The 27479-nt window shown below is 33.5% G+C and overlaps 1 protein-coding gene across 5 annotated transcripts in view; it reads left to right on the top strand.

The window, feature by feature from the left end:
- LRBA (LPS responsive beige-like anchor protein) overlaps positions 1 to 27479 on the top strand; it is a 791618-nt gene that overhangs the window by 609471 nt on the left and 154668 nt on the right. For all 5 annotated transcript variants that reach the window (XM_044384357.3, XM_026499457.4, XM_026499458.4 and 2 more), the window contains exons 45-46: positions 19660 to 19800; positions 20830 to 20949. In XM_044384357.3, the coding sequence (XP_044240292.2) occupies positions 19660 to 19800; positions 20830 to 20949 (261 nt within the window). The remainder of the gene's footprint in view (positions 1 to 19659; positions 19801 to 20829; positions 20950 to 27479) is intronic.

Raw genomic sequence — 27479 nt, 5'->3', positions numbered from 1 at the left:
CCAATAGTAATTTTGCTCTTTTTGTTTTGTTAGATTTCTAAAACTGGTAGTGGGCCTTTAAGGAGTTGCTTTCATTAGTTTACCCACATATGTTCGTATCCACTATATAAAGGCATAAAAATATAATTTTGATGATTTAGTGCCTTTAATTGTAGTAGTGGTACCCATTTTTATGTTTTGTGAGATTTTGTGAGAGATTTATACTTTGGGCTGAGGAAAGAATACTTAAGAATGCTTTCAACAAGAACTGAAGGACACACAGTTGAATAATGAATAGTAGTGTATTTAGCAGGGCCAGGAAGAAGTGGGAAGCTCTAACACTCAACCACATATCTTATAACTTACAAAGCAGAAGTAGTTCAAATGCTAAAAAAGTCATTCAAGTTCAAGAAAATGGAATTCTAGTACTAATTGTTTTCATTAAATATTGATGGAAATAAGTGAGTTTGGAATTAACTACATTATTTTAAGTGAAATAAGCATGTTAGATTTTTGAAAATTGTGCTTTGCATGTATAAAGTAGTAGTAATTATTTACTTTATAAAAGTATCTCATTCCTGTTGGCATTAAAATCTTCCATAATGTCTACAGTGTGATTCAGTTTTCAGATATCTCTTTATACGCATATTTCAGTGATAAATCTCATACATAAGTTGAGTTGTATCTGTATGAATAATGATTATAAGAGAATTATATTAAATTTTTTCCCATAGTATTCATTTACCAAACATTACTATTTGTTTAAATAAACTTGTGAAATTATAGAAACATTCTGTGCAAAGCTTAATTTAAAACGTAAACAGATCTTATCCCCATTCTTTAGATTATGTACCCTGACTGGCTTTAAAATGTATTCAATTATTTATGCATATTTATGTCCATTTAATTTTCTCAGTACTCTTTTTCAGAGGAGTTTTATCAGCTTTGGTACAAAGCTGCAATTTTACTTGGTAATTTCTTCCATGTTGCACAAGGAATTTTCTTTCTGAAGCTGAATTAATATAATCAACACCCTTTTTTCTATATTATTTTTCTGATCATTCTTTGTGAAAAGAAAAGGGTTCAATGGAAGATGTAAAAAATGTCTTCTTGAAGGTGTAAACTTTCATTTTATGCACAATATCTCCTTATAATAATTTCATAGTAGTATTGTAAGTCTGTTGAGAAGATCGAATGTAGTCTGTTTAGAAGATCAAGTAGTCAGAAAATCTGATGAAAATTAATTTTTATATGTATGTTTTGAGAAAGCCCTCATTTAACATAATGGTTTAATTTATTCTTTCAAAGCTGAAAAAAAGTAGGAATGAATATTGAAGTTGATTTTTTCCTTCACTTTCCCAGTTGTTTAGTCACTGGTCTACAGTTCTGACTGATGAGAAGACAGATGTAAACATGCATGGGCTGGGAAGTGACATTAATCTATATTTTACAAATATACATAGATTTTTATATTTTGACAACCTCCTTGGGAGAGATAGGAATGAGTATTTTCTTTTTGTCCTCTCTTTGTAAGAAATTATAATTAGAAACATATTTACAGTATGTCATATCATAAAAACAAATTATTATGGCAGAATGTTTCAGCATCAGGGATTTCTTTGTAGATTAGAAAGATTTTCTTTGCCACCGTGATTTCTTTTCTCCCCCTTAGTAGGAAATTGATTGTGTAAAGCAATTTTCTAAGAGAGGAAAACCCAGATAATCTGAGGCAATTATTTCTCTCCTAATTGATCCACATAATTATTTTTGAATTATTTAATGTGTATATGTGCCATAACCTGAATACCTATTCTAAAAAGTGAGTTTGTTCTTACATTGAAATGCAGTTGATAACCATTAGCTTCCAAATGAAAACTTTGCTATAGATTTCAAAAGGTGGGAATATGCCACTTTATTATCGTTAACTAATATTTATTGAGGACTTATTTTTGTCAGGCTCTTATCTAAGTATATTAACATGTGTTAACTTTTTTTAACCCCCACAAACCCCTTATAAGGTAGGTCATGTTATTTACTGTCTTTTACAGAGACAGAAACTGAGGCATTGTGAAGTTAAGCAAGTTGTATGAGGTCACACAGGTAGTGGCTAGCACCGGAATTTAAACACTAAGTCAATGTTTTTCAAACTGCAGCTTACAACTAACATTTTAAAAAATGAATAGAAAAATTTAAAAAGTATTGAATATAGAACAACAACAAAAAAAAAAAAAAACAAAAAGAAACAAACAAAAAAAACCCAAATAAACAAAAAACAGAACCAAACCTATAAATGTAGAGAACAAACTAATGGTTGCCAGAGGGGATGGGAGTGGGGGTTGGACAGAATGGGTGTAGGAGAGCGGGAGATACAGGCTTCCAGTTATGGAATGAATAAGTCATGGGGATAAAAAGCACAGCATAAGGAATTTAGTCAATGATACCATAATAACGATATATTGGAACAGATGGTACCTACACTTGTAGCGAACTAGCATAATGTATAAACTTCGTCAGATCACTAAGTTGTATACCTAAAACTAATGTAATATTGTGTATCAACTACACTCAAAATAAATAGATATTACAGAGAAAAAATGAATAGAATGACATAGGATAACATAAAAAATAGAAGTATCAGTGTACATTATGTATGGATCTTTGGCCTAAGTTGTGTGTGTGTGTGTACATGTGCGCGTTGGGTTATGGTTTAAAGTGACATATTTCTTACTAAAGTTTGGGCCCAGAATGTTTGAGAAGTACTGCAGAGTGTTATACTGCCTCTATTTTTGGCATCAATTTCTGAGTCTGTTTTAATGTTATTTTGTCAAGTTGCATTTCACCTCTCATGCTGAAATACATGGTAAAATGTAACCAACGTTCCATTGCTTTAAAAAGGAAAGCTTGTCCAGATGCTCCTCTTAGTGTGTTTGTTCCAGGTTTTTGACTAAGCCTGGTTTATGAAAAAGCTGAATGTTTGGCTAAAACCATTGAATCCCTGATGTTACAATTTGAGTATTCATGTATTTTTTCATTTGTTTATTGAATAGTATTGTGTGCCAGAGACTTAGTTTCTGGAAATTCAAAAGAACAAGGTAGTTACTACTGTCCTACTAAAAAAATAAACTGAAGATTGGGGTAAAAAAGCAGGAATGGCTAAGGTATAAGCAAGTATTTTATTTTTTAAAAATTAGAACTTGCATTCTTAAAATGAAGGAAAATCCTAACAGAGAGTTTGAGATTGAGGGAAAAGAAATATCATCCATTTTTCAGCTGTATAGTGCAAGAGCAATGTAAGCTGTTCTTTTTGGTTCAGAGTGCAGAAACAAAAAAAGTAAACATTAGGGGAAAATGAACCTGCACTAGGATTGCCTGATTGATTCTTCCTTGCAGTGTAGGAATTCAAGGAGAATTTACTATGATCATATCTTCAAACTGAATTTTAAATTTTGGTCCAAGCCCTGATAAATCATAGTTTTTTTTTCAACCTATGTTATAATGCTGTACCATTCACAACTCTGTTAAACTAGCAGTTTCCGATGCCCTAGTCTGGATCAAAATTTTTCGAAAGAGTAAATTCTCAGATAACCTAAGAGAACTGAATGACAAAACCTCTAGAATTTACTTATTTGTGATGAGCCATTATTTGTCCTTAGTATTTATTGTTACTACTTCTCTTTCTTTGTTTAAAGGAAAAGTAGGTGATTTTCCTTCTGTGTCCCTCATTTATCTTTTACCCTTTGGTTGTGTATTTTTATATGTGAGATATTTCTCCCTAACACACACATTTAATATACAGCTTCATCTTGACCTGGAATTGACTACCGACATTTAACTGTTGTTGATCAGACAGCACTTCTTTATCTCTTTAAGTTTTAAGTGCTGTTTCTGACGAATGCCAGTCCTTTTAGTCCTGTTCTGTAACAGATATACCAGGAATCAGTATACCATCTAGATGTCACAGAGGGAAAAGAACACTCTTTTGGGAGGGGGGGGGGGAGTATTGTTTAAATATGAAAGGTGTTATAACCTTTTCTTTTTTTTTTTTTTAATTTATTAGGCTTCAGTCAAACCAAAGGAATTCAGATTTTTTTTTAAACCTTATGATTTTACAACAGTAAATTATGGCTCTTAAATGTAAATTCAGAGAAAGAAATTAATAATTACCTCCTGCTTGGATTTTTTTTTTTTTTGGCTGATAAAATATATTTAAAGTATTTTAATCTTGGCATCAAATATGGATGCTGTTATATGCCACATTGATGTTGGGGATTTTGGTATAAATTATATCCCTTGCCTTGAGGAGTTTATAGTCTAATCAGCAGAAGAATGATGTGGGAAAAGTTTAGAACATATTTGTTAGCTGTGAGGAAGCCCTAGTAGGTGCCTTCCTATGTAAACAAACATTTTATATATGCTATCTCCTTTAATCCCCTCGACAATACTATAAGGTATGTGTTAATATCTTTATTTTACAAATAAGGAAACTAAGACATAGGTTAAGGAACTCTCCAAGGTCACACATTTTCCAGGTGTTAAGGCTGGGGTCTCAGATCTGTCCCTGTCAGTGAACTGCTAGACTTTAGGTATAAGTGGAAAGAGTATTTTAGATTGAATACTTGCATTTATGTCCACTTCTTTCCAAAATCCAACCACTTTTTCCTTTATCTTGGCAAAAGGGAAGAAGTATATACTTTGGAGAAATTATACCAGAGAGGTTTCTTATTTGAGAACACCAAGAACAGCAGAGGAAGGGTTTATAGGAAGGAATGGAAAACCAGAGGATGAACTGAAAGCTTTAAGTACTGAATAGTGAAGACCCCAGATCCCTTTTGCAATCATGCTATCAGGACTCTGGCAGCTAGGCTTATACCAGCCCCACCCTTTATGACAGAAGATTGTATTATTCTTTGGACATATTGACTGGCTCAAGAGAAAAGACCTAAAAAATGTTAACATTTAGGGATCCTACTTGCAGCCCATTTGATTTCCCTTCAGTGAAGTCTATCAGCTCACAATGCTACTTAGGCTCAATGTACTTCAGTCAGCTCTTTTGTGCCTCATTCTAAAATTGAAGGTACAACCAAGTGTTAGCAAACGTTGAAAGATAGTCTCCAATGTGAAAGATGACAAAGACTAAAACAAATAGAAAAATAAAAAGAAACCAGAAGAAGCAAAGACAATTCAGGAAACAGAAGAAGCCTTAAAAACAAAATCAGAATAAATGTCCTCCCAGAGGTAATAGAAAACTATCATATTAATAGTGAAAGGAAAATGATGCTCTAGAAAGTGGAATATTAGTGCAGATGGTCTTTAAAAGACACATCGAAATGCTATGGGAAAGTAGCCTAGAAAGATAAATTAGAGGACTAGAGTAGGAACTCTTTAGACTTAGATAACGCCTGAAGTCAGTCTGCTTTCATTTATTAGTAAGGTAACTTTCTCAATTACTTAATTGGTGATGGTGGGGTCTTATATAGCAAACTGCTATTTATATTTTTTAAATGTAGCATTATGTAATTATATGATACTGAAGAAAAATTTTCGTGGATACACTGACCTTCTTAAACTTTAAATCATTATTTGTTCAATGTGATGTATTTAGTTTAAAATATGGTTGTGCATCTTTTTCCTCAAAATGTAAAATAAGTTCAGCAAAGTGTGAACATACATATGTATATATGGAGAGAGAGAGAGGTTGTGGTGCATTTACAAGATTTGCTGAAGTTTTGTTTTTAAATCAGGAAGACAATCTGTTTTGTGTGACCTTTGTTAAATTTTACCTTTGCTAAGTATTAGCACTGCGTATAGCAGTTTGGTTTTCTACTAGAAGCTACCTTCTCGTAGAAGTTTTTAAATGACTCTAACAGAGGTTAACCTTACACTTAATTTAAGCAGCCTTCAATGACATTGTTTTTTAACATTCGTCAGAATATGATAAACTGAAGTAACTGAAATGGATTGTGGTTAATATTACTGTCAGGGTGATGAATAATCCTGACATACACCAGCAACACACTGCCAGTCAGTAATCCTCAAAGTGAAGTATTTATTCCCTAATCATCTGAAGTTACTGTGGTGTGGAGTGACCATTCATTATTATTTATAAACGAATTGTTTTATTTACACAGCGTTGCCAGTTTATCCCTTAATACTTCCTGTCTTTTTTTTAGTTTAGTGCTGGGTATACTAACTTGGGTAGATTCAGAGTAGGGAACACATATACCTACCATGAATTTACATAAAGATTGTTTCAACACACCTAGAAATTGGGTTGTGTTTTTTAAAGGTTAGTAAGTACTGGGTTTATAGTAGCAATAAGGTTTATAGTAAGGTAATACTTCTGATTTCAGTCTGGGGTGTATGAGTGTGTGTTTATAGAGAGAAAATGTAGTAGGAAGACATTTTAAAAACCTGCATATTTGTAGCTTTCTTTATATACTTGTGTGTATCAGCTTTCCAACTTCTTATTCTTGTATTTCCCTCTGATATTCAAAACTTATTTTTATGTGAATATGTAGTATGTTTGGGGGGCAGTTATTACTTTTTTTTAGTTGAGGTATAATTGACATTCAACATTCTGTTAGTTTCAGGTGTACAAAATAGTTATTTGATATTTGTATATATTGCAAAATGATCACCACAATAAGTCTAGTTAAACATCTGTAATGTGCATTTCATAGTGGGTAGTGTGGTATCTTTTCATTTAGTCACATGTCCACATTCCTGTCCAATTCTTTATTCCCAAAGTCCACTTACTTGAATTAAACATGTTTATGTTGAATAAATGTGCTTATTCAAATAATTATTAATTTGCTGGTTAACTTTTATAGACATTATTCTGAGGACTGGTCCAGGAACAAAAGTGAATGAAATAGTCTTTTTAACTCTTTTTAAAGAGTTTTATAACTGAACCTATGTTACATATGAACCATTTATAGGAGAATAATCTAATCAAGAAACATTTTATTTCTGTGTGACTTAATTTTAAACCGTTCCATTTTTAGAAAAGGATTTTTGTTTTTAATGTGAGTTCATGATTTATGATGTGAACCAAGTTTTTGGAAGTGGAAAAAGGATAAATTCTAAAAACAAAAAACACTGGTTCAATATAAAAAGTAGAATAAACAATTAGCTACATTTTTTAATGTTCGGAAGAAAAGAAAATCAGTAGTTTCACTTAGAAAGATATCCTGTAGGGGCACCTGGCAGGCTCAGGTGAAAGAGCCATGCAACTCTTGATCTTTATGTTAAATAGACAAGATGATTAAAAGACACTAGTAGCATTCAGAATTGTTCAGATCATTTACAACCCTATTGTTTAATGCCCTTGATAAACTTGATGTATCACCTTCTTTATTGCATTTTTGTAGGATTCTGTATTGGGCCCTGATTTGTTCAACAATTTCACTAATACTACAAATTGATCATACAACTTGCTTTGCAGTAATGAAAATTAAAAAAAATTATATGATTTTGCATAATGAAATACATGAAATATTTGAGAGAAATATCAAAAGTAATATGAAGTTTTACATTTAGTCTTAGAAATTTGTAGTACAAAAAAACAGGAAGAAAATCCGGATAAAGAAAAGTAGGAGTTAAAGATATAAATGGCAGTAGTCTTGTTAATGGGAGGGAAGATCAAAATGTGGCATCCTGTTCCTGACCTGTAGCCTCTGATCACTTAAAGGGGACTGTCTCTTGCAAGGGGCCTATCAATTCACCGTACACATGTATAGATACAAGAGAGACTAATTTACTGGAAAAGTTGAAAGCTTAGTTGACTGTATGCTTATTTTAACCAACAGTGATTTGGCTTTTCTAAAAACAAATTAGGCCAAATATTATTACACTCTTATATTGTGGCTTCTAATGTGATCTATTTTTAATCTATAATAGAGGTACAAGGTAAGGGTTGAGGTTCGTTTTTTACAAATGAAAGTCCAATTCTCTCAGTACCATTTGTTGAAAAAAACTATACTTTCTAATGAAATGTCTTGACACCTTTGTTGGAAATAAATAGCTATATATGTGCGGGTCCATTTCTAAGCTGACTGCTCAATCAGTATTATCTTTTCTTATATCCATACCACGCTGTCTTGGTTACTGTAGCTTTATAGTAAGTCATAAAGTCAGATCATGTGAATCCTCCAACTATATCCTTTTTTTCAAAATTATTTCAGCTATTCAGGTTTCTCTATTTTTCATATAAATTTTAGAATCAGTTTATCAGTCCTGCAGAGATTTTGACTGAGATTAAATTTCATCATTAGACCATTTTTGCTAAAAATTGTATGTTAATATAACTGGATCTTTCAATCCATGAATATGGTTTATCTTCCATTTATTTAGGTTTCCTTTAGTCTCTAATGTTTTGCAGTTTTTGGCATATAATTCTTGTACATATTTCTGTTAATTTACCCTTAAAATTTTCATGTTTTTTAAGAGTTATAAAATTTTCAGTTTCAATTATTATTTCTTGTATATAGAAATACAACTGGATTTTGTACATTGATCTTGTATTTTGCAACCTTGCTAGACTTTTTGGGACTTCTGGCATAAATGAATATATCATCTCTGAATGAATACTTACTGGATTATACAACATTGAGTAGAAGTATTGAGAATGCCTTGGCTTTGGTCTTAGGGGAAAGTATTCAATCTTTTACCATTTTGTATACTAGCCACTAGGTTTTTCATAGATACCCTTTATCAGGTTGAGGAAGTTCCTTTTTGTTTCTAGTTTGTTGAAAGTTTTCATTATTATTGGATATTGAATTTTGTCAGAATCTTTTTCTGAAGATAATCATATGGTTTTTCTTTTTTAGTCTGTTAAAATGGTAAATTTTATACTGGTTGATTTTGGATTCATTCCTGAGATAAACCAAACTTGATAGTGATGTATTATCCTTTTGGATTTGATTTGTTAGTATTTGCTTAAGAATTTTTGCATCTGTGGTCATGAAGGATATTTGTCTGTAATGTCCTTGTCTAGTTTTGGCATCAGGGTAATGCTGGCAGAACAAAATCAGTTTCGAAGTTATTCCTTCTTATTCTGTTTCCTGGAAAAATGGTGTAGAAATTATTTCATCCTTAAAGGTTTAGCGGAATTCATTAGTGAAACCATTTGGGCCAGGAATTTTATTTCCGGGAAGGTTTTTTAAAACAAATTAAATTCATGGAGCGCTATTCACATTACCTTTCTGTTCTTGAATGAGCTTTGGTAGTCTGACTCTTTCATAGATTTGCTTATTTTATCTTTTCTTGATTTTGGTAGTTTGTTTTCTTTCTTTTTTCCTTCTCTTCCCCCCCCCCCCCCCAGATCAGTCTGGCTGTGGATTTTATTTATTTTTCTGTTACTTTTTCTGTGTTCAATTTCAGTGATCTTTGCTTTTTCTACTATTGTTCTTTTTTCTTGATTTGGATTTAATTCCTCTTCTTTTTTAGTATTTTAAGGTAGAAGCTTTAACCTATTGATTTGAGATCTCTTTTTGTTTCTAATGTAAAGTTTAATGCTACATGTTTTTCTCAAAGCACTGATTTTATAAGGTCCAACAAATTTTTATATATTGTGTTTTCATTTTTATTTCATTCAAAATCTTTTCTAATTTTCCTTGTGACTTTCTCTTTGACACATGAATCATGTAGAAGAGTGTTGTTTAATTTCCACAGGTCTGGAGATTTGTCAGACATCTTTCTCTTGTTGATTTCTAGTTTAATTCCATTAGGATTGGAGAATATACTTTGTATGATTTTCAGTTTTTAAAATTAGTTGAAATTTGGTTTATGGCTCAGAAAATGGACTGTGTTAGTTAATGTTCCATGTGTACTTGAAAAGAATACTTCTTCTGTTGTTAGGTTAAGTGTTCTGTACATGTCATTTACAACCAGTTAGGTAAAATTGGTTGATAGTGTTGTTCGTATCTTAGATATCTTTACTGATTTTCTACTTGTTCTGTTGATTACTGAGAGTGGAGTTGTTGATGTCTCCAACTACAATTTAGATTTGTCTATGTATTTTTTCATTTCTATCAGTTTTTGTTTTACAATTTGAATCATTTGTTTTGGGGTACATGTTATGAGTTGAATTGTGTTTCCCAAAAAAATATATTGAAGTCCTCACAAGTACTGGGGTACCTGTAGATGTGACCTTATTTGTAAAGAGGGTCTTTGCATATGTAATCAAGTTAAGATGAGGTCATTAGATTGAGCCCAAATCTGATATGACTGGTGTCCTTACAAGAAAACAAAAGCACCATGTTAAGACAGACATCAAAAGAGTGAATACCATGTGGTGATGGAGACAGAGATTGGAGTTACATTGCCACAAGCCAGGGAACACCTTGGGCTCCAGGAAACTGAAAGAGGCACAGAAGCATCTTCCCCCTAGAGGGGTCAAAGAGAACATGGCTCTGCCAATTTGATTTTGGACTTTTAAACTCCAGAATTATGAGACAATACATTTCTATTTGTTTTAAGCCACTCAGTTTGTGGTACTTTGTGATAGGAGCCCTAGGAAACAATTTAAAATGGTTATGTTTTCTTGATAAATGGATCCCTTTATCATTATGTAATGTTTCTCTTTTTACCTGGTAATATTCCATGCTCTGAAGGCTACTTTTTCTGATATTAATATATCCATGACAGCATTATTTTATTACTTGCAGTATCTTTTTCTATTACTCTACCTTAAAATTTACTTTTTTTTTTTCCTTAGCTGTGTCCAGTCTGCATGTAAGGTCATCAAAAGAATTCTTCTCTGATTGTTTTTCTTTTGTTTCTAGCATTTATATTTGATTCTTGTTTTATAGTTTCCTGCTCTGCTGAAATTTCCCACCTGCTCTTGTAAGTTTTCTACCTTTTCCCCTAGATCTTTTAGTATGTGAATCAAAGTTACTTTAAATAACCTTTCTGATAGTTCTAACATCTGCATTATCTCTAAGACTGGTTCTTTTGATTGCTTTGTGTCTTTACAGTGGGTCATTTTTTCTTAGTATTTTAAACATCTCATAATTTTTGGTTTAATATCAGTAGAGACTGGGATGTGAATACTATTTTATGCCCAGAAATGTGGGTGCCTTTTCTTATGTCAGGCAATTTATGTGGGAAGTTCAGTCAATCCAGGCAGTAAGTGAGCTCAGTTGGATTTCTTATCATCATTGTTACTTTAAATGCAGCACAGACTGCACAAATTCCTCTATTTCTTCCATTTGAATTTGTCTTAGAATGGGTCCTAGGGTGCTGGAGATTTTGTCTCGCTGTTCCTGCTCTACTCTCTGGCAGACCCTCTATGCCTGTGCCACTGAAGATTCTCTCTACTCTTTTGTCTTTCCCCAGGAGTAGATTGCTGTTGCTCGATACTCAGTGCCAGGCTTGTGGGGGAGGGCAACTTCTCCATTCTCCTGATCCAGCATCACTCTGAAGCAGACCCTGTGGGGTCTTCTCAGTGGGCCTTCTCAGTGTTCTTGTCTGTATCCTGTATGACATCCAGACTCTGCCTTGTGTCTGTGGCAGGTCTCAGGCATGAGAGATTTTCTCATCCCTCTTCCAATAGTAGCAGACCTCTCCTTTGTATCAGTGCAGAATCTTGGCTCAAAGAGTTTTTTTTTTCCCCCTTCCCCTAAGCTTTTGCTTCTACTCTACCCAGAAGCAGTAGATTTTTGCCTGGTCCTCTGGTAATATAGAGTTTCCTATCTCTCTTCCAGGCCCTGGGATGAGAGCATTTGGTATTCCTCCCCCATCAGCCTAAGGGTTTTGATTTATTTGAAGAGAAAGATTAGAGGAAGTGGGTGGTATTTTGTGCCTGTCCTCCTTCATAGCAAGTCACATTCTATCTCTCAAAACTTTCTGATTGTCCAAGCCACCTTCTTTGTTCTTTGTGGCTCCCAATCATTGAGGGTGTGCTAAGACCTGTCAGTGTCCCAAAGGTAAGGATCTCAGTGAGCAGTAGGTGCAGGCTGATTGGAAGCCAGAGGCTCACGCAGCAGCTTTTAAAGTTTGAAGGTGGACTTCTTTCAGGGAAAGACTGGGAGCTGGACATTGAGCCCTTGGGGGGTGGGGAGGAATTGCATGTTAATGAACTGTTTGTTTGCTACAGTCCTGTAGGACCTTGTAAACACTAGCCCCAATGGCCATGAGAACCAGGTGATCAAGGGATGCTTCTAGGTGGCAGCCATGAAAGCAGAAGTGCCAGACTTGTGTACAAGCTCCTTCCAGGGAGATATTGGTAATTTGGAGAGGGCTACAGGGTGAATGCAGAGATGGTGTCTGCTGGCTTTTCTGGTCGCATGGGAGGATTGCAATTCCTAGATGTGTGTTAAGTTAGGATCCTAACTCTCAGGCTGCAGCTTTTAAGATGTGCAAATAGGCCTCTTTCAAGGAAGGACTGGGAGATTTGGCATTTCTATCCGCTGTCTCAGAGATGAGCTCTGGCGGATAGCCACACTGAGTCCTCCTGAGCCAGTGAAGATCTGTGCAATTTTGGTATGGTTTTACTGTTGTCTTATGGTCTTATGGATGCAAGCCTCATTGGCTTTCAGAGCTAGGTGTTCTGGAGGGCCTCTCTTACAGGTGGAGGTCTTAACCGGGGTGCTAGATGTTGGGTCCAAAAATCTTCACTCCTCAGGGAGAAGCTGTGAGTTTTGAGTTCCTTCCCAATTGTATGCCACTGTGTTGGAGGTAAGATTCATGGTAAGAGTATGTCACAGCCTTTCCTACCTGTTACCCTATGGGTTTTTTCTCATTTGTCTGATATGTAGCTCAGCTAGTTACAGGATTTCTTCAAGAGGGAATTGATCCATGTGTAACTGTAGATTCAGTTTGTCCATGGGAGGAAGTGAGTTCAGGAACCTCTTATGTCATTATCTTGGACTGGAATTCCCGATGTTAATGGTCTTAACTTCTTAACTGTTTAAGTGGAGAGATGAATCTATCTGAAAATGAATAGGCTTTATTATATCACCATTGGGCCTCTTGGGTGTTTATCATTTTCATAATTAGTTAAAATACTTTTTTCTTTTGGCCTTGGATTATTAAAATTGGGTTTTGGTGGGGGGTGGGGGTCCTTCCAGGCATTTAGCTTAACACTGGCATTGGATTATGAGATTATTTTAATCAATTTCTGTGCCTTTCTCAAATTCAGGTAAAAACCTATAGTAAAAATCACGTAATATGAGCCGTAGCTGAATAACAGAACTGCAGAGGCTACTAAATCTACCAGTGTGAGCATTTGAAATGATTTAGATTCTACGTAGGCACAATAAGTAAAATGGAATACTTACTTTTTCCCAAGATGTGTTTGTTAAATTGAAATAGTATAGTGGGTATATGTTTAACACCACTTGCAAGAAAGTGTGTTTTCAAGGGATTAAAAACTGCTCTGGTACTTGAAAACAAAAGTGCTTATTTGTTAACTCTAAAAGCCACAGTAGTGTGCCAATGAGATTTTTTTCTTGACAATATTAAATAAAATGTAGAGTGTGTGAAGATAAGTGCCAAACCATTTCAGCCATATATAGCAAATGACAAAATACCCTAAAAGCCAAGGTTGAGTAAAAATGCTGATCAAGCTGTTTGTTATACTTGTCATTTAGATAAAAGAGCTACTACAACTGACACAAAATAGTACTGCACCCCTAACAGTGGCAACACTGCTTAAATGACAGAGGCTGTTCGTTTATTTTCTTCTCTTGGTGGTGGGGGAAGAAGGCAGGTGGTGGAGAAGCACAGAATAAAATTCAGTGGCTTCTTTAAAAAGCTTTAGCAGCGCAGAGAATTAAAGGCTCTTATTGGGTTCATGGATGTGGATATATAAATATAAAAGGTAAGAGAAAAGTAAAGCCATAAACTTGGGTGACAGTATTTACCTTTTTTGTTCACTTTTTTTTTTTTTAAGCTATTTTTGCCAAACATCTTTCGGTGTCCCCAAGCAAAATATTCTTTTTTTTTTTCATTTATGAAACCTTCTGCTAAAGTGATATCCACACACATTAGATAAGTAGGGATAAAAATGTAACTAGCACATTTTCAAAAGGATCTTGAATCTAAAACTTCCATGAAAGGATTCTCATGGCTTTACAGATTCAGCACCAGCATTTTTATCAATCCACACAACCCAGATCATTCTAGGATTTGCTAGTCAATTTAGTTAAAGGTGGTTCTAAGTCTTGCTCCTGCCACTGGCATAGGTAGCCAGTCATTAATAGTCATTTAACTTCTCTGACTCAATTTTTTTGCCAAAAGTTAGGAATGCTAACTTTTTCCAAACCAAATCATTATTCTCTAATCAGAAATGGTCATCTTTTATATCACATTTGCCAATAGTCCATTCCCTTTCATCCTCTGAATTTGAAGTTTTTTGTTTAATCCATTCATGAATATTAGATACCTTTTATTACTTAACAATAGTCAGTCCTCTAATCTGGCATTTTTATAACATATAACATTGGATTCCTGTACCATTGAGTTCAACCATCTTGTTATATTTTCCTTGCTAGTTTTTATCCCTTATTTTGCAGTGGCCCTGTTTCAGTGTCTATAGGCCTATCCTACTTCCAAGAAAAAATAAAATAATGTAAAACGTCTCTTGCACATGACCTCTCAAATGCTGTATGACGGGCTTTATGTGTAGTCATAAAATTAAAGGAGGTTTCTAGTTTCCTAATCATACCAAATGAAGATGACATTGGCAGATGGCTTTAGGCCAGTCATCCAGATCCTAAGCAAGATCCTAAAAATGGTTACACTCTTTTACCTCCCCTTCCTGAGCCCCTTTTCAGTTTTGACATCTCTTCACCACTCCCCTATAACCACAAAATGTATCTTTTATGATACCCTATCCTTTAGTGTTTCCAAAGGCCTTATTTCTGTGTCTTATGCACCAGAATGATCTTTTACTTTTTCTTTAATCTTCTCTTCTGCTTCTCATCCCCAAGATGTTAGGATCTAACGCTTTTCCAAAGAAGGCCTTCACAGAAAGATGTAAAAAAAAACTCCTTTGAGATTTGGATTTTAAAAGAGAAGTTTGTTAACTCAAGCAAATCTCTGCTTTGTTGAATTTGTGAGATTCCTTGCCAATTCCCTTCAACTTTCTTGGTAACTATAATCATGGTCCATCCGTTTGGAACTTCACTTCTGAAAGGTTGATATAAATTAGAACAGTTCACATATAAATCTCAAAAGGAAGAAGGATTTATGTCAGTCATGGTGGTAATAACAATTACAACAACATTCATGGCAGCTACGCTTGTCAAGTACTTTCTTTGTGCCAGGATCTCTGCTAAGCACTTTACATATATTATTAGCCTTTATGCCAACCAATAAATAAATATCATATTGGAAAAAGTGGACATATAAGCAATTGTTGAAATTAGGAAAAATAATTTATAATTAATACAACAGTTTTAGATGGATAAAATGACTCCAAAACTGGATTTTTGAGTACTGAATTTGTATCTCTTAGATTTATGTTGACTTTGAACTAGGTTACTCAAAATACTTCTTCATTTTTAAAACAGGGATTTCTAGCTCACACATTTACCATGAGAATGTGTAATAATGTCTTGTAAACTGCAAAGTGTGAGCTGGGGGTATTAATTAAATAATTTCAGGTAAGATTTCCTAAAATTTTAAAAAAGAAAGAAAAAGTTTAGAATGTATCAACACTATAAAAGCCTTTTCTTTTTACAGCCAACTTTCACTAGTAATTAGATGAAAAAGTCTGTTATGTGCCTCTGAAGAGGTCTGTGAATCCAAAGCTATTTGTTTTTAATTGGGGTAGTAGAAGATGACTGTTACTTGCTTGACATTTCATATGCTTTTCATAGTAACATGTGGATGCCCTTTGGATTTTTAAAAAGTAATTTTGCTTTTGGTTATTTTCTTGAGGTAGGGTAATTCAGTTTATTGGAGCTACTGTGTACTATTAGGCTTTTGACAGGTAATGCACAGTACTGTATGTACCATTAGAAGATCGTGATGTTTAATTCTTTTCTAACAGACTCTACTAATTTCATCAGACTTGTTTAATAGTTTTTTTTCTTAAATATTATTCATCAAATAAGCAGCAAAATAGTAATAAATATTATTATGAATAATATACTGTGTGCCAGGCAGTGAGCTGGGCATTTCACATGCAGTAATTTTGTTTCGCTACTAATTAGCAAAATTACTTCTCAAAGTAGGTAATAAAAAGATTTTTTTTTATTGCAGTACTCCTAAGAAACCTAATTTAGAAAGTTTTGTTTTGCATATCCTGTTCTGGAAGTTATCATTAGTAGTTCTCAAACAGAATACTTATCACTCTACCACAGTTGTCAGTTTTGCTATTTGTGAGATTAGAATATCCTAGAATAGTGATTTTTTTTCTATTTATACATTTTCAAGAGTTTTGGTGTTCCTTTTTTTCTTTAATTTGTCTTTTCCTACTTCAGTCCAAGTTCTTATTTCCATTTTTTTCCAGACATAATGCTTCTATTGATAGTCCTGATACTCTAGTTTTTAAATCATTCTGTTTTATTTCAACCACTTTTTTACCTTATTGTGATTAAAGTTTTATTCTGTAGATTTAAAAAATCTTATGTAGTTTTATTTGATGGCTTTTTGTAATTTTTAAAATTACTTTCCTATATCCTAGGGCTATTTATTTTTACCTTGTTCCAACCTTGAATTGCACCTCTCTAATCAATACCTATTTTTTATTGATTTTTTTTCAGGAAGTTATGACCATTTTAAATGACCAGTATTTTGGCTCTTCTTCCTTTAATCAGTTTGCTGATTTAAAAAAGTATTCTGTCAAGCTTTTATAAATTGTACAAAGAGCTCCCTGTAGGAGATAGTGCTAGGCATCTTCCTGAATTGCCCTCCAATTGTTACTCTTAATATACTGTATAAGTAAGAGAAGCCATCGGCATTTACTTTTAGTTCTTTTGCAGAGATGAATAAACCTCTTGAAATGCTGATTTAGACAATGTTTTAAAAATGCTATGATGCACTTTGGTGTATGACTGACTCTTGCTTAGTTAAATGTTTTGCAGCATTATAACATAGTTGGATTCAGCTCATCTTTTAAAGCAGTTGTCAGAAAAATATGGGCCAGCATGGTAGAATGTATTAGCTCAATACATTGTCTCCATTTTATTATGAAGCTGCTGAGGAAGCTGTGATATACAGCACTGTCATTACAGATCTATTGTTAGGACGGTTCCACAGTCGTCTTTGCACTGCCATTAATTTATAGCAGTAAACAATATGTAGCCTTCCAACTGCAGCAAAGCAGAATCTTTTAATGAGGTGGATGTTATTACCACAATAAATCAGTGCTTTCCCGTAATGTATAATTCAATGTGTGTATTCCCACTGTAACTTCTCTGAGTAAGCTGATAGTGTATCATTGTCATTGCACAGCTCCACTGGTCTTTTTTTTTTTTTTTTAAACCTTCTTTTATTTGGGGACTTCTTTTTTATATGCTTACAAATAAATGTGGTATGTCTTGATAGCTGTCCTGTAGCAAGCTTCAGAAACCAACTGTAACAATAACAGCCAGAATCAATACTGTGGGTTCTACCTATATAGATCTCTGCACAATGCCATTTTTTTCTCAGATGCTCGTGAAATCAATCCTAATTGGTTTTAGCATTATATTCAAGAAACGTGATTCTATAACTATTGATTTTGGGGGTATACTCATTTGGAGAGTAATAAAAATAGGAGCAGATAAAGTGAATACTTAATATGCTGCAGAACTATACAAAAGGAGCATTGATTCTATTTTTAATTCACATAATTTGTCTTCCAATGATTTTATTTCTTCGTTCTTTCCTTTTGTATGGCTCAGTGTTTAGGAACAACAACCAAAATATGTTTAAAGGCATTCCAAATTGATTCTGTAACAAAGATTTCTTGGAGTCACTTCCATTCTTAACTGGCATAAATTTAGTAAATCAGGTTTAATTCTTCTGTATAGAAACTAATGCTTTAAAAGATGGCATTTTAAATTAGTATACTGAGATATTGATCTAAAATAGTAATCAATGAAAGATTTTTAAAAATTTGCTTGTAAAGTAAAAAAATGACTTGATATAAAATGTTGATTCAAACCAAGCTATAGAAAGAGAACAGTTCTAAAGATAGTTTTTAAAAATAGTTAACAGTTAAAGATAGTGAAAATGATGAATTTAAAATCTTGCTTTAAATCACATATTAACATGAAAAGCAGTTTAAAAAGTAGTTTACCTTTGCTTCATTTTTAACAGAATATTTCTGAATACATCTATTTTTAAACCCATATTTTTAAATTTATTTCAGTTTAGCATATCTCCCATAAATAATACGATATTTAAGATATTTTCTTTCTCTTATAAATGAGGTAACTAACTCCTAGGTCCTCATTTAAGAAAGTCATCTTGGCTTTTTTTTTCCCCCAGTGAAATGGTAATTATATTTTAAATAAGGAATAGAGATTTTCTAGAGATCAGAATGTTTTATGAGAATGAGTTATTACTTAAAGCAGGTGGTTTTTTACATTCTTGGAGACCTCAGGCCCCTTTGAGAATCTTAATACTCATACAATCTTCCTTAAGAAAATATACATGTGCTGGTGCACTGGGTATTATATGCAAATAATGAATCATGGAACATTGCATCAAAAACTGGGGAGGTACTCTATGGTGACTAATATAACAAAATAAAAATTATTTTTAAAAAATAAATAAATAAAAGGCAAAAAATATACATGTGCGTAATCACAGAAAATTTTGGATGCTTTTTAATGAAATTCATGTTTTCTCTAAATAACAACAGCTGCAGCAATAATAATGATACCAGCTAACATTTATTTAGCTCTTATTTTATGCCAAGTTATGTTCTAAGGGTTTTACAGGCTATTATTTCATTCAAACTTTACCCCGATTCTGAAAGATAATCTTAAAAGTGATAGTTAGCATTCATTGAATATTGTCAGGCATGGTTTGTAGGATTTTACATGTAATTACTCATTTTATTTTCTGAAACAGCCTTCGGACTGAGTATTATTACTATTCCAGTGAGCCCACATTCTTTGACTATTTGCTATCCTGCTTTTCTGCCCTCTGTTATAGTGTATCATTTTCTTGTATAAATGCATAATCTGTCTTCTATTATTTTTATGTTATATATATACGTACACATACATATTATACTTTATTTCAGGCCAGGGTGTTTTTATCCTCTAAATTCTGCTTTTACTCATACTACTAGAAATTTCTATATTTACATTTAATCCCTTTTTCACTCATTGTCTTCCTTGCACTCCTCATTCCCTTCTAGTTTTGTTTCCTCCTCTTCTCAGAAGCTATTGTGAATTAATTCTCTAACATCAAGATTCTGTTTCTAGTTGTTGCTTCTAATTATATAAATAGGATTTTATAGGTGCTTTCCAAAATATTATATAGCTAATATTCACTTCATGTAACTGTCTTTATGAAAATACTTGTTATAGTCTGATTAAAAATCTGTATTCAACAGAAACTAGACTCACTGAGAAATGACAGGTTTCTCCCTCCACTTATATGTGTATGTTTAACCTGCATTGGAAAAGATTTTTCACACTTGCTAGTAGGATGACATTTGAAGAAAGAAATAAAAGATGATTACATTTATGTGTTCTTGTTTTGTTTTGTTTTGTTTTTCCTCCACATTGGCAGCCAATAGGAGCTTTGAATCCAAAAAGAGCAGCATTCTTTGCAGAGCGTTACGAATCATGGGAAGATGATCAAGTTCCAAAGTTCCACTATGGTACTCATTACTCAACTGCAAGTTTTGTTCTTGCATGGCTGCTAAGAATAGTAAGTTCAGTTTGAATAATACACTGAATAACTAAATTCAGTGTTGTGGAGAATATGCAATGATTGAGAGTTGTAGGCATCTTTTTTAAATGCTGAATTTTTTTTTCAATGATTAGATTTCTAATTATAAATATCTCTTTATCCCATTTGGCATGTATTTGATAACATGGTATTACTATACAATAGCCTTAAAAATGTTTCACTGGAACTATGTGAATATTTTTCTTAAATTTGCCTCTTCAAAAGGTTGATATCTCATCAGATCCTAAATTGTAACATAGGTTATTTTCAAATGTAGCATATTAAAATAAGAACTAAGTAAGATTTTGTTCAGATAGCATATATTCATATATTTTAGGAACTTCAGTTGCCCCAAATGGAATAAGGTATGTCTGTAGATTACACCAAGGCTACTGTGTATTGATAATATATTGGTTAAACAAGAAATGTTTCTGTAAAATTGAAAGGTGATTCATCTACTAGAAAGTAATTTCTTTGGGAAAGCATTAGCAGCACATCATTAATTAAAGCTTGTTAGAAGGGTACAGGCAGACATAAATCCTAGAAGTAATTTATAGTGCTTAGCTAATTTCAAGCAATTATCTACTAATATGTGTTTAAGTGTTCTTTAACTAAGAGGAGGCTTTTAAATCTTCCAAACATTTTTCTTTTCTTAATCATAAATTAAATATTGAGCCATAACAATAGGAAAATTACATATTAGACTATTTCCCTGTACTATGAAGAAAATGCAGTCTAATTTATGTTTGAATTTTATTAATAAATTGTTCTTGAAAAAGGAGAGAGTCTGAAAAATGTGGCAAATGCCAAATTTTGGAAATATTCTGAAACAAAAATAGTTTAAGAACATTAATACAATAATTTAGATATAATTCCCATTTTATACCTAGTTTGTATATAGCTGGCTAATGTCTATTAGTCCTTGAAGTATCTAAATATAATGATTTTTTTAAAATCATATTTTTATGCAGGAGGAAACATGAATTTTTTTAATTGCTTACTTTTTAGGAACCTTTCACAACTTATTTCCTAAATTTGCAAGGAGGGAAATTTGATCATGCAGATCGAACTTTTTCATCAATTTCCAGAGCTTGGCGAAACTGTCAGCGTGATACATCTGATATAAAGGTACAGAAATGTTTCATTTTATACTTACTATTGCCATTGTGTTCCTTGTTGAGTGAATGTTGACAGTTACTCTCTTGCAGCATAGCACTGTTTACTGAAGAGAAGCCTCAAAAGCTGAGGCTTTAATTAAATGGCCAAGAACAACTGTATAGAATCTCTGTCTCTGTCTCTCTGTTCTTTGTCTATCTCTACCTGTCATATGTCTCCCTGTCTCTTTCTCTTTAGTTGTAGAATGGTTGTTTTTTCCTTCTTGGAATCTTTAAAAAGGAAAAATACAGTAGTATGAATGTAAGGTAGCACGCTCAATGGCATTACAAACTTAGTGAATGAAATTAATACAGCCAGAAAAATACTATGAGAAGAATCTCAGCCTTTTAATTTATTTAATTTTATTTTACTTCATTTTATTTTAAAGATTCCATGTCTGTTTTCTTAAGGTAATCATCTTTTACCTGCTACTAAAATTCATATCTGACTCTGCTTGGTATAAGGTTGCATTATTATTGAGGGAAACGAAAAGTTCTCCTATCTATGTTCACTACTGTAAAAAATCAAAAACTTTGCACAGTAGCTAACGTAATCCTTACTAGATCTTTGCTTCTACCCTCAGAAGTTATAGTATTTTATTTTCATGACATACTGTCTCTTTCTGATAGGTACTGTGTTAGATGCTGTTGAATATAATGAGATATGCCTATGGATGTGAAATGCCTTATAGTCTCATAAAGAAATATGACTTATATATAAATATTTATACTATATGGAAGAAAATGATAAGCACCATATAAGAAATATTGGGGCTTAAAAGCAGAAAAGTTACATTACTAATGTTTATGTTACTATAGAGTACCTTTAAAAAATTTAATGATAATTATATCTTTTAGGTGTGGTATTTTGCAGACTATAAAATGAATTCACATACTTTATCTTACAATAGAGCACAACATTGCTTTTATCAAAGATATTTTATTGAAGAAGATTACACCATATGCAGAAATAATCTTTTATGTTGGGACATCTATGGGATTTTTTGATATTGCAAATAATGTACTCTGAAATACTCTTGAAATTATATATCATATTTTTTAAGAATCATCAGTAGAGGGCTCCTGGCTGGCTCAGTCAGTAGAACATGTGACTCTTGATCTGAGGGTTGTGAGTTCAAGCCCCTCATTGGGCTTAGAGCTTACTTTAAAAAAAAAGAATCATCAGTAGATGATTTTGAGATGGGTAATTAGATAACAGTAAATCAGAACAGCTAGTAGATTTAATAATTATTTTTGAATCCTTCTAATCTCAAAGCTATTGAATTACTTATTTAACTCTTTTGAGAAGTAATAAGGGATATGGACATATGAAAACAGTGATAAGCCTAACTTTTTTGTTATCAAATTGAAGACATGATTTTTTAAAAAATTTGTTAATTCTTTCATTTGTTAAGCATCTCATGACCAAGTTATAACCTCATACTTAAGTTTGGTACTTGAAATTTAAACAAAAATAAAATCATGAATTTGAAAATTATTTTTCCTACTTCACAATAAATGGATAATGTGTATCTTCAACTTTCTACCTCTAAGTGCTAGACATTCCTTCTTAATGCTTTGTTAGACCAGAGGTGCATAGGATAGATCCTTGTAGTTCTGTCATCTCTTTTTCCTGAATCTCAGCCTTTTTCTGTCAAGATTCTTCAGTTAGCACAAGTCTAGTTCCATTTTCCCAAACACTTACCTTAAAATACCCTACCTGTAAAAAAATTAAAAACCCACACAAAACAGCTGCAACATTGAAAACTAAAAAAAAATAAAAATAAAAAACAAAAAAAAAGAACTTCTTTACCTTTCTTCCTAATTTTTCTTATTCCTTCACAAATAATAAAGACTTAGATTCATCTCACTTTCTTTTGAATGCCCCAGCAGTCTTTAATAAAACAGCTCCAACTACTAGACAAATACTAGAATTTGAATTCTTGCTGTTGTGCTACTTAATCTCTGGGTTTCTAGCAGTGTTATATAAAGCATCTGTATGAAGACACAGAGTACAGAGTTAAGGAAAAACTTAAAAACTTTTTTTAGAATTCGAAGTGTCAAGTTGATTTGGCCTGAATAAAAATATAGTTTCATTCATAATATTATTTAATCTTGTTCAGAGGCACAGAAATTTTTTTCAGGACTATTTGCTAAAACCTACTTGCTCTTATAACCAATATGTATATTCTCCTTTTTTTTTTTAAACCGCAAAACATCTGTACGGTAGATAGGACATTGATAAATTACATTTTCTATATTGCTAACTAACTAATTTGGTCCCTACAACTTTTCAAGTACTTTGAAAAATATGTAATACATGGTTACACAGGCTGCTTAAAGAGCCTCCTTATACATGGCTAGATGGTCCTTTTAAAACTGAGGAAGTATTTAATCTTGCTTCTTTTCTTTTATCCTGCCTTTTTTAAAATGTTACTTTTTAACACTTTAGAAAGCATATTTAAGTCATAATAATAATATAATGTATAAGAATAAATGTATAAGAAAGTACATTTAAGTCATTATAGTAGTATAAATATTTCATTGAGATATAACGTATTTCAGTGGAATATTAATTATAGTCTGTTCTTATTTGTATTGTCTTGTTGAAGTTTCTGGAAATAATAAGAAAAATGTTGAACAGTACACAGAGGATAGTGAAGTATGGGTGGTGAGAATCACTTTATTGAGTGTATTCTAAAGTATACCTTGCTTGATGAATATGGTATACATTTTCTAACGTGTTTTCATGACATTTTACAAAAATGAAGTGTTGTGGGGCACCTGGCTGGCTCAGTTGATAGAGCATGTAACTCTTGATCTCGGGGTTGTAAGTTTGAGCCCCACATGGGGTGTAGAGATCACATAAAGATAAAATCTTTAGGGGCGCCTGGGTGGCTCAGTCGGTTAAGTATCTGCCTTTGGCTCAGGTCATGATTTCAGGGTCCTGGGATCAAGCCCCCCATTGGGCTCCCTGCTTAGCAGGGAGCCTGGTTCTCCCTCTGCCGCTCCCCCTGCTTGTGTTCTCTCTCTCTCTGTCAAATAAATAAATAAAATCTTTTTTAAAAATCTTTAAAAAAACAAAAATGAAGTGTTGTGAGGTAGAAAGACGATTAATTTTTTTTAGGGAAAAATAATAACGTGATAACATTTCTAGTACTTAACTCTTTTTGTGCTGAAGGGGAACTGTTACTTTAATATCTTAGAAACCCTATTTCTTGCACTCGGCTAATACTCAGAGAATAACTTACTAAAAAATAAAGGTTATTCCTATGAAATTAAAGTAAAAATGTGAATTATTTTAGGGAAGAAAAAGACTTTATTAAATAAATTTTACTAAAGCAATCTTTGAATTTTAGCATGACTTACCATTTTAGAGTTCTGGGAATCATTTGTATTTTTGTGTATCATTGGTGGTTTCATTTCAGGTATGACCCTCAATGATGCTTGCATTCTGCCTGGATAAACTGTTAGAGGTGTTGATCAGTTAAGTAGGCTTACTACTGTTCGGGGTGCCTGGGTGGAGCAGTCAGTTGAGCATCTGACTCTTGGTTTCAGGTCAGGTCCTAATCTCATGGTTGTGAAATAGAGCCCCACTTCAGACTCCATGCTCAGCTGGGAGTTTGCTTGGGTTTCTCTTTCCCTCTGTCACTCCCCTACGCTCTTTCTTGTTCTCTCTCTCTCTTTAAAGTAAATAAATATTTTTTTCAAAAGTAGGCTTACTATTGTTCAATAGAAATATAACGCAAGGGGCTCCTGGGTGGCTCAGTTGGTTAGGTGGCTGCCTTTGGCTCAGGTCATGATCTCAGGGTCCCGGGATTGAGCCTTGAGTTGGGCTACCTGCTCAGCGGCAAGTCTGCGTCTCCCTCTTGCTCTGTGATCTCTCTCGCTCTCACACTCTCTCAAATCAATGAAATCCTTAGGAAAAAAAAAAGAAATATAATGCAAGCTACAATTGCCAGCCACATGTGTAATTTTAAATTTTCTTATAGTCACATTTTAAAAAGTGAAAAGCGCCATGTGAAATTAATTTTAGTATCCAAAATATTGTTATTTCAACATGTAACCAATATAAAATAATTATTCAGATATATTACATTCTTTTTTCCTACTGTTTTTGAGTCTTGTATGTATTTTATATTTATAATAACACATCTCTTTTTAGACTAAGCACATTTCAAGTGTTCAGTAGCCAGCCACTTGTAGCTAATGGCTACTGTATCAAGCCATGTATGCTTCGGACAATGTTCCTGATGTTGTACTTCATCTGAATATTGATAGGTAGTAGCAATAATAGGTATTCTTGAGGATTGAAATGGGGTGTGCTTAAAGTGGGTTGGAGAATCATCATTGTGATAAATATTTTAAAATCCCCAACAGATTTTGTGTTTCAAGTCTTAAAAACTCACTTAAGGGGTGCCTGGGTGGCTCAGTGAGTTAAGCATCCGATTCTTGATTTTGGCTCAGGTCATGATCTCAGGATTGTGAGATCAAGCCCAGTGTCAGGCTCTGCCTTGGGCATAGATAGAGCCTGCTTAAACTTCTCTTTCCCTTTCCTTCTGCCCTGCGGCCTCCCACTCCCCAGCTCATGTGCATCCTCTCTATCCCTCTCTCTCTCTAAAAAACAAAGAAACAAACAAAACTCAGTTAAGTTTAGACACTGAAGTGCAAAATAGATTACTGAACTGTTACAGCCAAATTTTGTGAAGCAAATCATGGGCTCATAAAACTTGAATGAATTTCACTAGGTAATCACATCTAAGTATTACACACATATCTAAGCTTTTCTATGCAGTTCATGTCACTGATTTTTCCCCTGGCTCTGAGGCAACATACTCATTTCAGGGACCTTAGTGTCAATACATTTAATTTAATGATTATATAAAATTGGACTTGCTCCCTTTAAACTCTTTTCCTTCTCTCATACAGAAATTATTAATAATTAGGATTGAAGAGTGGAAGGAGTCATAAATATCACCTAGGTTCATTATTTCAGAATGGACCGCAATAGTATATGGATCTAAAATGATTATTGGAGAACCATACTTCTCCAAAAGCCTAGAATTTAGGACAATAATACAGTACTAAAATAACCTATACTAAAATTTTAGTATAATCTGAGTAAAAAGTTTGAGGCAGTCCTGAGGTAATACTTAATTTTAAACTTTTTATTTTAATTATATTTAGGCACTCTCAGGCCCTGGTTGTGGTACAGTGCCAAATAGACACAGCCATTGCCTTTGATGAACTTACTCCTTAGAAGAGATACTGACAATAAAACAGTACCAGCAGTTTGGTATAATTAAGGCTATGTGGGCTCCTAGATATAGCATCAGAAATGAAGAGAAGAGAGAGGAGAGGAAATCCAAGGCCTAACATGAGGGGCCATATAAGCTTTGGTAAGGAGGTTGAACTTTATCCTGGGATGGTAAGGAGACATTGGAAGGGTTAAAGTAGAGACATGAACAGATTTTGTGGTTTTGAAGAGAACACTGGGGTTGGTGTTTGAGTATGTATCAACTATGAGCAAGAGTGAAGCCATCAGTAAAGTGTTAATTAGGGGAGAAAGAGTGGAGTCTTGAACTCAGTAGTGGCAATGGTAGTAGAGAAATGTAGATGAATTTAGTATGTGTTTAGAAGGTAAGAACTGTTGAGATCTGGTGATTGATTGGTCTTGTAAGGTGAGACAGAAAGAGAAATTAAATTCGACTTGGACATGTGTGTAGAGAACACAGAAGAGCAGGTTTAGTTAGGAAATAAGTATCTAGCTCCCAGCCTTCAGGCAGAAAACTTCCTATGACAGCTGAACTAAAATCTTCAAAAACACACTTAAGTCACCATTTATTGGTTATTTATCACATGCAATATATACTAGACAGCACTTGAGTTAAAAGGGTAAGGTAAACATAGTTCTTTATTTCACATACCTTCTGATGAGAAAGGTATATATAAAACTATTTTTAATACAGCTTAGACAGTGATAAGTGGTATAATAAGATATAAACACAAAGAAATTAATTCTGACTGGGGAGGTGAGGTTGTGAGTGACTTCATAGAGTAAGACTGGACTTGTATCTTTTTTAAATCGGGACGGGGTGGGGAGCACAAGCAGGGGGAATGGTAGGCAGAGGGAGAAGCAAGCTCCCTGCTGAGCAATGTCCCCCCATGTGGACTCAATTCCAGGACCCAGGGATCATGACCTGAGCCCAAGGCAGCTGCTTAACCAGCTGAGCCACCCAGGCATCCTGAGACTGGACTTGTGTCTTAAAGGTTGCTAGAGTCCTAAGAAGCTTCCCAGATTTATGTCTCTAGCCTGTACATTATCTTGGTATCTAACTCGCTCCTTGATATCTCCCTTTGAATATATAAAATGTGTCTCAAAATTAACCAAATTCCTGATCTTTATTTCTTTATTTCTTTATTCCTTCAAACCTGGTCTTCTCCATCTTATTAACTTTATTAAGTTGCCATCTTAGCAACTGGTTTCCCAGTTGAGAGTAAAAG

The sequence above is a fragment of the Ursus arctos genome, unplaced genomic scaffold, assembly GCF_023065955.2.
Source record: "Ursus arctos isolate Adak ecotype North America unplaced genomic scaffold, UrsArc2.0 scaffold_11, whole genome shotgun sequence".
NCBI classification, from domain to species: domain Eukaryota; kingdom Metazoa; phylum Chordata; class Mammalia; order Carnivora; family Ursidae; genus Ursus; species Ursus arctos.
The sequence above is the reverse complement of the archived record's forward strand: the minus strand, read 5'-3'. Positions and strand labels throughout refer to the sequence as shown.